At 38.8% G+C, this 14321-nt stretch overlaps 1 protein-coding gene across 1 annotated transcript in view; it reads right to left on the minus strand.

The window, feature by feature from the left end:
* Sln (Silnoon) overlaps positions 1 to 14321 on the minus strand; it is a 107589-nt gene that overhangs the window by 40475 nt on the left and 52793 nt on the right. Inside the window, exons 2-5 of the mRNA XM_065229142.1 lie at positions 3910 to 4369; positions 3726 to 3840; positions 3089 to 3666; positions 2787 to 3029 (exon numbers count right to left, since the gene is read on the minus strand). Of these exons, the coding sequence (XP_065085214.1) occupies positions 2787 to 3029; positions 3089 to 3666; positions 3726 to 3840; positions 3910 to 4369 (1396 nt within the window). The remainder of the gene's footprint in view (positions 1 to 2786; positions 3030 to 3088; positions 3667 to 3725; positions 3841 to 3909; positions 4370 to 14321) is intronic.

Consider the following 14321-nt stretch of genomic DNA (forward strand, 5'->3'; position numbering starts at 1 on the left):
AAGAAAACCTTGCTAGATTGCTTTTTCTCAGTGGTAAAAATATAGTCAAATTGAAGCTGAAAGCATAAAGAATCGTTTGCATGCATTCAGCGAAGTGTTTTCGTAAGAAAATCCAGTGAAAATAGTGTTTCAATTTGTGTTGCCGAAAATAGTCTGTCATGCCGAAGCCGTCATTTCTTTTTTTTTTTGAAACGGCAATATATACGCCTGTAAATATGCGCGGAGCAATAAGCCGAAATTAAAAAAAAGATCTCAGGAGTCTAAATGCGCTTGGGCAATGACAGCGGAAGCAGAACGTTATAGTACGTTCATACTACAGAGTTATAACATGTTATAGCGCTATCTTGATGGTGGTTTCTGTGTTGCAATTATTTGACAACCGTTATAACATGTTAGAACTCTCCAGTCTGGACAGCGTTTAAGCCTACTTGTCGGATTGAAAACTAGTTCGAACCAAATCGAAATAATGGATAGGTTCGCTTCGTTTCCCATACATTTTCCCATACAAAATTTAAAATTCTCCCGCAAATCCTGATCATCGCCAAATTCGTTAAAATTTGACACCAGTGTTCAGGACCTCAATACACAGCGGAAGAGCAATGGGGAACAGGGGTTAACCCACCCTAGTATACATCTTTCCTGAATGCGGACTTAAGCATTTTTTATCGGAATTTAAATAAATAAGAAATGTCAGATCCCACCACCAACAGGTGCATTGGTGTCGATACATTCAGGAATTTAAAATAAGTTATAGACATATGCTGGTTAAATTATTTCGCACTGGGCTAGGGTTTAGTCAATAATAAATCGAGAACTGTATAGTATATGACGCTTCTTCTAAGTGCACAACAATTCACTCTACTATTAAATACTGAGCAAGTATCGATGTTGTTGATAGTCTGCACAGTCACAAATGACACATTCTACCAGCATGCACCCACGTTTTTTTGTAGTTATTTTTTCTGTAACTGAAATAATAAATAAAAATTGCTCTCAAATACTATTCCAATTTTGTGAAGTGTGATGAAGCGTTTATAATTTGAGTAGCTCAAAATGAATTGGTGAGTGACTATGCTGCGTGACGTTGAAATATTTTTCCATAAAAATTAAAACTACACACAAAACTTTTTGAGCCATTCAAATAAGAAACTCTTGAGCAATTCTCATAGGAAATTTAATGCATATTCAAAATTTGCAATAATAGTTATGAATTACTTTTTTTCAGTTGCAGAACAAGATCTGGATAAAAACAGGCAAAAAAATTGTTATGTCACGTAGAATGTGTTAAATTTATCGAATTTATAAAATTATGACAGTCGGAGTAGTCGTAGGCTCAAATTTATCAGGAAATTTATGATAATTTTGGTTTTACTAGATAAGTTTAGGGAGCTAACATTAAATGCTGGGTACGGGAGGGTCCACCAGGGCACCCGATTGAAGCGAAATGGATGGAGAGAGTGGAAATGCCAACTCCCTGTCTTTAACATTTCGTGAAAAGACGGCGGGCTCTTCTCCCCCACTCACTGGGACATCCTCCTGTTGGATGGCCCGTAGTTGGAAGGAGATTCTCATTTACCTCGTGGGTGCACGTGGGCGATGTTGCCTACGAATTCACCCAAACAGTTTTTGGCCGTTAATACAATGGCAAGTTAAGTACAATCAGATGTTATTATACTTGATCAAGTCGAACAACGATGATAATCCACAGTCTACCGACAGTTGTCTTGCTACAGCGAGTGGTAGTTCCGTATCCATATCATACTAGATAAGTTTACCGAGTTGTTTGAAGCTTCTTGTTATCCAAATTTGAACTGAAAAACCTTCTAGTGTGTTCATAATCAGTCTAGTCCAGTCGTAATAGTTATTAAAAAAATAAACCCATATATATACGAACAGAACGCAAACACAACATTTGTCAATCATAATTAAACTTAATTCTTACAATTAAGAAAATCATACAGATTAAAAATCAGATTTTTCTTGAAGGTAAATTACACACATGGTTCAAATCACCCGCAGGGCTGTATGCATCGCGATGCACATTCGGCAGATCGTATACCGATTCATGTGTCTTTTTACTGTCATTACGAACAGCTGATATATTTGATCTGCAAAAAATCTAAAAAAATTATAAGCAATTTATTTTCTTTGGGAAAAAGTGAGTACCCTTAAAGCTTAGGATGCGTTGCTGAATTTACTGTTTGTATTGTTTGTTTTTTTTTTTGCTATCCAGTTTGAACTGAATGGGGGGGCCGAAAATTAGTTTGCGTCTAACGTTAAGAAAACCCTAAACCGGAAGCGAGGTGGAGGGAATATTCTAGTTTCTCTATGGTGCAACGAACGCAGACCTGCTGCTAGCCTATACGAGATCGGAAAATAAGAGCAAACCTTAACTGAACCAAATGTATCACCTACGCTCTGGAGAGACGAACCGAATCCTACCCGCACGACTCAAATGCCCTACACTGAGCTAAAACCTGCCAGCAAAATTAACGAATCCAACTGATGAGTAAAAAGCGCGATTTTCCGATATGATTACGAAACCAAAACCTAAAGATATATTGCTGCAAAAGAAAGTCGACTAAACTATTCGCGACCCTTGCTACGCTCATGCTTCCTACACTTTTTGCTAATGGTTTGTCTTGCTCTCTAGTATGGAATTATTTACAGGAGAATCGGATTGTTACGAAATGCAGGAACGAATGTCCACCACCAAACCGTGCGATCCTCAATGGGACGACCGCATCTGGTGGGATCCGTTTGCTTTCGGAACTTGTCAAACTTACCGAACTTCCCGTCAGTGTTCAGACTGTTGCGATTTTTATCGTGAAGGGCTTCATCTAGGAATAGGTCCTCAAGGCACCGTCGGCTGAGGTGATCTTCCGATGAGCTGAGGTGACCAAGGTTGTCCTTGATATCCATCCGGGAGGAAAACGACGAAATTTCCTTCTGGTTTGGCTTCTTCGGGAACGAATCCTCCACCGGACGGTAGAGTGCTCCGGAAAGGCAAACGTGCAGCATGCAGCCACCTGTCGGGGTAAAGTTGAGGTCAGTAAGTACTTTCCATCCATGGTTGTGCCATCATTACCCAAAATCAGTATTGTGCCATGAAATCCAAACAGGTGAATCAGTCGTTCAATCAACATTGGGAAAATGAAACTTCCGGCCGCCGTGCCGGAGATCGTAATTCCATTGGCCAGAGCTCGTCGTTTCTCAAAGTACTGCGAAACGATGACGATGCCGGGTGTGGTGGACAGACCACCACCGATTCCGGTGAGTACTCCAAAGGTAAGCAGCAAATGATACAAGCTGGTGGCGAAGTAGCTCAACGTGAGTCCTAAAGCACAGAACACACCACCGATAATTACAACGATACGCGGAGAAAAGCGTTGACACAGGGCACTAGACACCGGGGCTAAAGCTAAGCACAAAGCGGATAAGATAGCCGGAATCCACGAGGCCGTGGTTGCCGATGAGCCGGGAAAATTTTCCAAGATTTCAACGTACAGGACACCGTAGGACTTGACCAGACCTGCAACCCAAAACTGTACGCAGAATGCACCAAATACGATTACCCATCCGTAGCCACCGTCCGGCGGTCCGTCCTCGCCGTCTTCGCTACTAGTTTCGGTGGATACCTTCTTTCTACGTTTTAGTTGCTTTTCCCTGAAAAAACAGAATGAACTGTTCAGTTCTGTACAGTTATCAATGCCGAAGGAACCTACTTCTTGCTTCTCAACTCGCGAGATTTGGCAATCAACGGCCTAGCGGTTAAACTTGAAACAGTCAGAAGGTTTTCATTGTCGTCCTCGTCCAATTCTGCAGACAACTGAGGTTCAACTGTAAAATCAAAATAAGATACCGGAATTAGTTTTTCCCCGATCTTCAATGCCACCGCCAAATCCTCACCATGTTTATTGACAACGTGGTAGCCCGTATCGAAAGCCAACGAGGAAGGCCGCAGCAGGGTATCCGTGCGATGATCCTCCTTAGGAAGGGTGTTGGAATGAAGCGGGCTAATAAGTGGACCAGCAGCTCCCGGGTAGGAATCCCGCTGCCGGTCCAGGAAGGCGTCCACTCCCATGAGGTCACTGGGCAGCATAGTGTCGCCGGGGATGTCCCCGTTGATGCCGGTGGTACCACCGCCGCCGATTGTCGCGACCACCGGTGCCGACTGGATCGAGAACAACGATCCACTGTTGTCGCACTCGGCGAGCAGGGCTGCATTGAGCGGGGCCCTGCAGTGGTCCGGAATCGAGGGGTGATACACGGCGTGGAGGAACTTGTTCTCGTACTTTGGCTGTATCTCAATGTCGTCCGATAAGAGACTCTGAGGTCTGATGGGTTGATCGAGACAAACCTGCGATGCCTGGGGAAGGAAGACAAGATAGATCGGAGATTAATTGAATTGGTATGGAGTTTGTAATGTCATTAACTATCAACTATGAGTAATGTTTAAAGCACTTGAATTGTAGTTTTAATTAGGTGAGTCCACTGACAAACCGACATGAAATTTAAACTTAGCTTTTGCTTTAAAATCTATAGCGGTCAATTCAAATGTGCAGCGATGCGATCTCTCAAAACCATAGGATTTTTTTATCAAGATATTCATAATTTGTCCAGAATAGATCAGATACAAACCAACTCATAAATTTTGCATGCGTGTTCATGCCTTAGCTAAGCGTTTTCCACGAATATGGAGACAGATGTCAGTAGTGTGCTTTGAGCAGAAATTTCATGGTAACTTCTATGGTCATTCATGTCGGTGTGTCGGTATTGAGTCCATTTGTAGCTGTACTCCTACGCAGTCTTGTAAGCGGTCACGGTAGTCGACACATTTTCTGTGATAATTGACTGTCTTTGCCTCCGACACTTGCAAAACAAGCTATCATAGTACAGTACCAAACTAAAATGTCGTATGACAGGCTCTGTCATACGACACCGTCGCCGAAGACCGTGTGTGAATTCTGAAAATAGCAAGCAATGATGTCCTAGTAATAATATTTCTGATCAGAAATGGTTTGTTCAACTGTTTCAACCCCTGCTCCTACGCACAGAAATTTTGCTAGGGTGGATCAACAAAATTGTTTGTTGAATTCATTGAATAGTTTCAACAATGATGTTATTCGAATCTACAAATTATTTTGTTGATAGTGAGTATGTTTTTCGAAGTGTATAAAAAAAGTAGATTGGTTCAATTTTCCCCAGAAATCGCCGAGGTAGCACATTTTGAACAACTTTATCCCGAAGTGCTGAAGGTGGTTAAGTTGTTTAAGCAATACAGCGTGTGCTTGAAGATTATTGCGGCATTCATTTGTAAGTATCACCCGTAAAACCCCACAAATAAAATCCAAAAAAAAAGGCATTGCTCGGGCGTTGCTCGGGTGTCACTTTTTTCATTAGCAAATAAATACTCGTAGCCAATGGCGGTGTAATCAGGTATGTGCTAACGGATTACATATGACTTTTAACAGCTTATAACATAGCATAAAGTGGATGGAATAGTTACATCCGATTTTTCCAAAGTTTATGTAACTTGAATATGCATATAGAATAACTATAAAATTAAATAAAAATCAAAACGTGAACTTTTCTTTGTGAGTTAAAAACAAAAAAATGCCTTATCGAAAATTAATAAGTTAACAAAATGTTTGTAAATACAACTAATCCACCACTGTCACTAAACTAAAATTACGACAATCATATCCAGTGGTGATAACTATAACGATAAATAAATATTCAGGGTTGAACTCAAAAGAATTGTTTGTTAGCTCTCAGATAACAAACATGTTTGTTGATTATGACACAACAAACAAACAGGCAAAACACATTGAATATTTCTCACTATAAAAAAAATCATCGCCAAAACATTACCGCCATCTGTTGAGTACACTGTGGTGGGCAGTACGCTGTAAAGATGGCGGTAGTGTGTAAACGTCAAAAGCAAGAGAATTGACTATGCGTGCCACAGGTGGTGGTTCTACCAACAACGATACTTTTAAATTGACCGTTAAATGCTTGTTCGATGAACAACTTGCGAGTGTTATGTCTGTATGTGATGACACAATATTTTGTTGAACGTGCAATCCACGTGAACGTGAACTTTTGTTTCCTTGATAGAATATGTTCCCCTTTCGATTGAGGAAATTCAGCGAGTTGGAAATCTCCTTTTTTACATTCATATATACCACTGACACCTGTCCGCAGGGAATTTCTCCCGAATAGCTCGCTTTGCATCACAGTATTTCCCCAGGACCAACGCTAGATCGCAATCAGAGACCTCTTGTGGAAGATCATAAATTCGCACATATTGAACGTTGCTCCACAGACAAACAGACGTAACTCTTCATTGTGTATCTTCGTTCACGCATTTAACGGTTAATTTGAATAGTATCAGTTCCGCGAACTACTCGCCGCAGCGCTGGCATCGGATCACTTTAACGTTTCTATACATTCTACAGAGCTTTTATGCAATATTGTTTGTGAGTTAGCGAGCAAGCTTGTTTTCCGCGAGAAGCCCGAGAGATGTCGCTACTGAGGTCCTATGTTATGTGCTCCTATGTGATACTATGTTTTCAAGAAAAACTTTTTAAAGAGTTGCGTCTGTTTGTCTGTGGTTGCTCCCTATCGCAAGCAACATGCGTACCTTGCCTGCCTTTAGTGCTGCAAAATATCAATATCAATACCTACGAAATGCTGAATTTCACTAGCCACTTGATGTCAGTATCAGTTCACACAGTTATAGAATATCAATATCGCCTCAATATCAGTGCGCAAATGACTGCCGCATTTTTTTTTCTAATGTACGCTAGCTAATCGAGTACCGATCTTTAGACGGTTTTACAAAAAAGTTTATTTATTGAGATAAAAGTAAGATTTTCAACTTTTCCGTAGTGATATTCAAATGGATAGTAATGTCAAAGCCGTTCCATTTGAAATCATGCTTAAGCCTAGTATACAGATCGAAGCGAAACGAAAATTGAAGCACCCGAAAAATCATGAAATTTCGCTAGCGAAAAAGGTTGTGAAAAAATGTTTGTGGAACATTTCCATTTTCCTTTTTTCGCAGTTTACAGTTCATGTGAAACGAAATCGATCAGTTTACACCTCCGGTGAAGTGAAAATCTGACAGATACGCTCTTTCTCGAAACGTCAACTTTTCGCTTAGCTGCGCTCTTTTCGCTAGCGCTGCATGTGCGAAAAAAAAAAAAAAAAAAAAAAAATAAAAAAAAAAAAATAAACGTAAAGGCCTCAGTCCGCATCGTGCTCTCTTGCCGTGCGGATCTATTTGCTTTTTGCTGAAGGTAGTGTTACTACTACCTAAAGCTACAACAAATTTAAACAGCACTTTTCAGTGCTCAACCTGTAAAATTTCTACCTTGTTCAACTTTATTCCTCTTCGATCCTTGTTTGGACCCTACCCGAGGTTATCCTTCTTGGATATCGATTTGGAAAATTCCTCTTCGATCCTTCAGATTCTTATAGTAATCTGCTTGGAAGTCGATTTGGATAAAAATTTACTGCCGCCATGGCGCCTAAACGCAAAAGAAAGGGGCAAACTCTTGACCCCCCTTCTGAAGAAATTAATTTGAGTAATCAATTTGATTTGCTCACGGATGATGAGAATGATCCATCATCCAAGAAAAATTCTAGTAAACTTTCCCGGCTTAATGCCAAGAAGGAAAAGATTCCCCCTATTGTGATAACCACTTCCGATTTCCATGCTCTTCGCATGGAACTTTTGAATTTCGTGAAAGTTGAGTTTTCACTACAAATTGGACGTCGGGGTGAATGCCGTGTATTGGCTGAAACCTTGGACGGATTTAAATGTCTTCTCAAGTATCTTACTGAGAAGAAGCACAAATTTTTTACTTACGACACCAAAACTGAACGTGTGTTCAAGGTTGTCATGAAAGGACTGCCCAGTGGTGAATCCCTGGATCAGATCAAAGATGAACTGGCAAAATTACTTGGAGTTGTGCCACTCCAAGTAATCAAAATGAAAATGAAATCCCGTCCTGGCGATTCGCGCAACGGGATTTCTAATGATTTTTATTTAGTTCACTTCAAGTCTAGTGAACTAAACAACCTTAAGGCCTTAGAAAAAGCTAGCCTTATGCTCCATGTCCGAGTGAAGTGGGAACACTTCAGGAAGACTGGAGGAAATTTCCAAAACCTCACCCAGTGCCGTAAATGCCAGGGATGGGGTCACGGAACTAAAAATTGCTACATGCCAGCTAAATGCATGAATTGTGGTGATTCCTCTCACGCAAAGGACGACTGTCCTGTGAAGGAAGATCCTAAGAAATTTAAATGTTCAAATTGTGGTGAAAACCACAAATCCAATTTTTGGGAATGTAAGACTCGCAAAGCGATCCTACAATCTCGTTCTAACCGACAGGTAGCAAACGTTTCACGTTTCCGACCAGGTACAAATTCCTCTGCTGTTAACAACGGTCAGCGAGGAACAAATTCTACATTCGTACCCGTAGGTACAAATATCACCCCTGCTTCAAATTTTTCATCTGTACCTACTCCCCTCGCTGCTAACAATGTTCAGCGAGTTAATGGAGCTACCTATGCTGCTATTGCAACGGGTAGAAATCAAAATACTAGCCAAAGTAATTCTAACGGAAATTTTGACAATTTTGATTTAGGAAGCATTACTGCCCCTAAAATGGAATTTTTACAGAAATCATTAATTGACATGATTTCTGATATGCTTAAATCTAACTCCATGTTTGATGCTATTCAAACTGGAGTAAAATTTGCAAATAATATTGTCATGACTTTAAAATTCAGTAATGGATTTTAAAGCATTAAATATTGTAAATTGGAATGCTCGATCTCTTAAAGATAATGAAGACGAGCTATTTAACTTTTTGCGAGTTCATAACGTGCATATTGCCGTTATAACTGAAACGTTCCTTAAACCTGACCATAAGGTTAAGAAGGACGCAAATTACTTGATTTATAGAAATGATCGTCTTGATGGACCCTGTGGTGGCGTTGCCATCATTATTCATAGACGAATCAAACATAAAATTCTTTCTTCATTTGAAACCAAAGTTTTTGAAACTTTGGGAGTTTCTGTTGAAACAAAATTTGGACAACTTACGTTTATAGCTGCCTATTTGCCATTCCAATGCGTAGGCCAGCAAAAGAATTTTCTCAAGGGTGACCTCCAGAAACTTACCCGTCATAGGTCTAAATTCTTCATTATTGGTGATTTTAATTCAAAACACCGCTCATGGAATAATGCTCAAAGCAATTCCAATGGTAATATTCTGTTTGATGATTGTTCTTCAGGTTATTACACTATTCAATATCCAAACAGCCCAACATGCTTTTCTTCTGCAAGAAATCCCTCCACTATTGATTTGGTCTTAACTGATTCATGTCAACTTTGTAGCCAACTGGTTACCCATACTGACTTCGGTTCTGATCACCTTCCAGTAACTTTTGAAATATCCCAAGAAATAATTTGTAATCCCAACAGCTCTACTTTCAATTACCATAGAGCTGATTGGGAGCAATATCGAACATTTATGGAATATAACTTCGATCCAAACATTCCTTTGCAAACCAAAGATGAAATTAATTATGCTCTTGAATCTCTGACTACTTCTATAGTTGCAACAAGAGCTGCCTCAGTACCAAAATGCGAGGTTAAATTCGATTCAATTATAATAGACGATGATCTTCAGCTCTTGATCCGTCTTAAAAATGTCCGTAGGAGACAATTTCAAAGAACACGCGATCCTGCCATGAAAGTTATCTGGCGGGATTTGCAAAAACAAATTAAAAAGCGATTCTCTGCCCTGAGGAACAAAACTTTTGAAAATAATGTTTCTAAATTAGACCCGAGTTCCAAACCCTTTTGGAAACTCACAAAAATTTTGAAAAAACCTCAAAAGCCTATTCCAGCGCTTAAAGAAGGTGGTAAAACTTTAATCACAAATTTGGAAAAAGCTCAGAAACTTGCTAAGCAATTTGAGACTTCCCATAATTTCAGTTTGGGTCTTACTAGTCCTATTGAGAATCAGGTTGCTCGGGATTTTCTGAATATATTCTCTCGGGAAAATATTTTTGATGATTCCTGGGGGACTGATTTGGACGAAGTAAGGTCTATAACTAAAAAGTTTCAAAATATGAAAGCTCCAGGTGATGATGGAATTTTATATATCCTCATCAAAAAACTCCCAGAGAGTACCTTGTCTTTCTTGATAAAATTATTTAACAGATGTTTCCATTTGGCATACTTTCCTGATAAATGGAAAAATGCAAAAGTTGTTCCAATTTTGAAGCCGGATAAAAATCCAGCTGAAGCTTCTAGCTACCGCCCAATAAGTTTGCTTTCTTCAATAAGTAAACTTTTTGAAAAGATAATTTTGAATAGAATGATGCTTCACATCAATACGAACTCAATTTTTGCGGATGAGCAGTTTGGGTTTCGCCATGGGCATTCAACTACTCATCAACTCTTAAGAGTTACCAATTTAATTCGTTCAAACAAATCTGAAGGCCACTCAACTGGAGTTGCTCTTCTAGACATAGAAAAAGCATTCGACAGTGTTTGGCATGAAGGTTTGATTGCTAAATTGAAAAAGTTTAATTTTCCACTTTACATTATGAAATTAGTTCAAAATTATTTAACTGACAGAACTCTGCAGGTAAATTATCAAAATTCCAAATCTAATCGACTACCTGTTAGAGCAGGAGTTCCTCAGGGTAGCATTCTTGGGCCTATATTGTATAACATTTTCACTTCGGACCTCCCTGATTTGCCTCAGGGTTGCCACAAATATTTGTTCGCTGATGACACAGGCATTTCCGCTAAAGGAAGAAGTCTTCGTGTTATTTGCAGCAGACTGCAGAAAAGTTTAGATATTTTCTCTTCTTATTTACAAAAATGGAAGATTTCTCCCAACGCTTCCAAAACTCAACTTATAATATTTCGACATAAGCCTAGAGCTTCCTTTTTGAAACCTAGTAGTAGTCACATAGTCACTATGAACGGAGTTCCAATTTCCTGGTCAAACCAAGTGAAATATCTTGGATTAATACTTGACCAAAAATTAACTTTTAAAGATCACATTGAGGGCATTCAAGCCAAATGTAACAAATATATTAAATGTTTGTATCCTCTTATAAACAGAAAATCCAAACTTTGCCTGACGAATAAACTTCTAATATTTAAACAAGTTTTTAGACCGGCCATGCTTTACGCTGTGCCAATATGGTCTAGTTGTTGCACTACCAGGAAAAAAGCACTTCAAAGGATTCAGAACAAAGTTCTGAAAATGATTTTGAAGTTGCCTCCCTGGTACAGTACTACCGAGGTACATAGAATTTCGAATGTTGAGACTTTAGAACTAATGTCCAACAAAATAATGAATAATTTCAGGCAAAAATCGTTGCAATCCTCAATTGCAACGATTAATTCCCTTTATACTTAGATAAGATTTAGTTTTAGTTTTTAGTTTTAAGATATCAATTGTTATACTGACATGCAGGTTAAAAAACCTGTTTAAAATACTTAAATGCCAAGACATGAACAATGTAAAAACACTTAGATATATATCATAACAATTAAGGCTGGTACGTTACTGCAGTAACTGGAGCACCTAGGTTAAAAATGACATGTAATTTATTTTGAATTTGGAACAAATAAAGAGTTAAAAAAAAAAAAAAAAAAAAAAAACGTAAAGGCCTGTATAGAGATCGAAGCGAAGCGAAAATCTCATACAAAATACTACATTTTTCACCTGCGTGAAAAACGCAATTGGCAAATATTTCGCTTCGCTTTGAACTGTAAACAGATACGATCTAGCGAAATCTAATTTTGTGGATCGTATCTTTTTCGCTTACGTTTATTTTTTTTTCGCGCATGCAGCGCTAGCGAAAAGTTGACGTTTCGAGAAGAGCGTATCTGTCAAATTTTCACTTCACCGGAGGTGTAAACTATAGTCGCTATATTCATAGTCTGGCGGATAGAATCTCGGAAACCAATTGAGCTGTCAAATAGCGGAACCAATCGAGCAAATCACGACCAACAACAGAAAAGAGCACATCAGCTATTGCGATCAAAACTTTGGAAACCCTTTGCTCGTGACTCAAGGCTCGCCTACACAAACTAACACCATCTTTGGGTTGGGGAAAGTATCCCCTATCTGATGATGCTGGTAATTTTCGTTCGATTAGCGAGGAAAGAATAATCAACGTTTTGTGTATAAAAGTTGAGAGTACCTTTTCAATTGTTTGTCAGCAATATATTGAATAGGTTCCGCTTTTTTATAGAGCGAAATTCTATCCGCCAGACTATTAATATAGCGACTATAGTGTAAACTGATCGATTACGTTTCACATGAACTGTAAACTGCGAAAAAAGGAAACTGGAAAATGTTCCACAACCTTTTTCGCTAGCGAAATTTCATGATTTTTCGCGTGCTTCAATTTTCGTTTCGCTTCGATCTGTATACTAGGCTTAAGCGAAAAAAGATATGATCCACAAAATTAGATTTCGCTGGATCGTATCTGTTTACAGTGCAAAGCGAAGTGAAAAATTTGCCAATTACGTTTTTCACGCAGGTGAAAAATTTAGTATTTTGTATGAGGTTTTCGTTTCGCTTCGATTTCTATACAGGCCTTCCCAACAAACATTGCATGTTTAATAAGAGCTTATTCAGGCAAAAATAAGCTTCTTCAGCTAAAAAATTGATTATTCAGCTGTTAATCAACTCAAATTGTTTGTTGGGTTTACTACGAATATCATTGTCGGAAGTGAAATTCAGTGCTAGATCAATATCTTACGTCATTTGACATTGTTGACAGCACGCAGCACTGCCTGCCTTGCCACCAGCAGAATGGAAATTTAATTGCTCATTGTTATACATGCATGCACTCATGAAACATCGATTCAAGCTGAACATTGCATTAGGTCCTAAGTAACATTTACAGATTCTCTTTGTCAACTTTCTCTTTGTATCACCACGGCCATGTAAAGACATTCCCAGGTATTTTCAGCACACAGTTCGATAAAAGAAGCTTTTATCTAGCAAATGAGCACTTGGTGTGTACAATTGTGCATGCCAAGCATGACTGGAGGGCGTATGTTGTTCCATTTTCTTCTGTTCCTGCGAGAGGTAAAGGGAGGGGTCAAAACCCGAACATCCAGATTGTGTCAAAAAGCACAGTGAAGGATTCATTTATTCATACAAACAGGCCGCCATTACCGAGCATGGAAAGTTGGATACGACAAACAAAACAAGAAACGGTTATGTGCTCAAGTTATTAACGAAAGACAACGTCGACGAACAAATTCGAGCTACTTAGGACCTAATGCAATGTTCAGTTTGAATTCTTCTGACTTCAAACTTTATGAACAGTGATTGATCCTCTGCAATTCGGTAAGGTATACAATCACGCTTTCACGAAACTGACAACCCAAGTAACCAAAAGTTCTGATAAAAGGCTATTTGTGGCTTAAGCAGCTTGGTTGGAGGTGGTCTATAGAATTCTAAGCAACCTCATTTTTAAGTCGTTATAAGAACTTGAAAGTTCCGGTATCATAATTGAAGAGCATCCCAAGCAGCTTCTGGCGGAACTTGAACGGAACTTTTAGAAAATAAATTAAAACAGGTTTTTGTCCTCTACACCAATTCTATGTTTAGTTCGCACTTTTATGAAAGTTATTTCTTAAGGCAGGTATTATTGTGTATTGATTATTAGCATTAGTAGTAGAATTGGAGCTGTTTTCATCTGAGATATAATAGAGTGAGCTGTTGTCCCGCCTACTGTTGGAGTTTTCAGTGCCAGTTGACTGACTTGAATACGAAATAAAATACCTTGATGAATTTTAAATTGGTGTTTGCCAGCATGGTATTCCAAGACACTTGTGGCGCAGTGGTTAGCGTTAGTAGATCGCATGCCGAATAAACGGGTTCGAATCCAGGAAATTACTTTTTAATTATTTTTTTATGTTTGGATAGAATGTTGATGCACTGCATAAATATAAGAATTATGATTTATTCGGGCCACTGATCATTTCATATTTACGTACATTAAATTTTGTTACTAATAAAGACTTGTGCGGATTGCTTCATGTGGCTTGAAAGTTCTGTCGGAACTTTATTTGAACTTTATGGCACTTGAAAGTTCTGTGGGGACTTTATTCGAACTTTATGGAACTTGAAAGTTCTGTCGGAACTTTATTTGAACTTTATGGAACTTGGAAGTGATTTTAATCGTTGAATGCGGAACTTTTGGTTACTTGGGAATTTCACCCATGATGGGTTTCGCACTTTAATTTGAGATTGTAC

This window comes from Ochlerotatus camptorhynchus, unplaced genomic scaffold (genome assembly GCF_037179485.1).
Source record: "Ochlerotatus camptorhynchus isolate MF236.1 unplaced genomic scaffold, CSIRO-AGI_Acam_v1.1 ptg000308l, whole genome shotgun sequence".
Lineage (NCBI taxonomy): Eukaryota > Metazoa > Arthropoda > Insecta > Diptera > Culicidae > Ochlerotatus > Ochlerotatus camptorhynchus.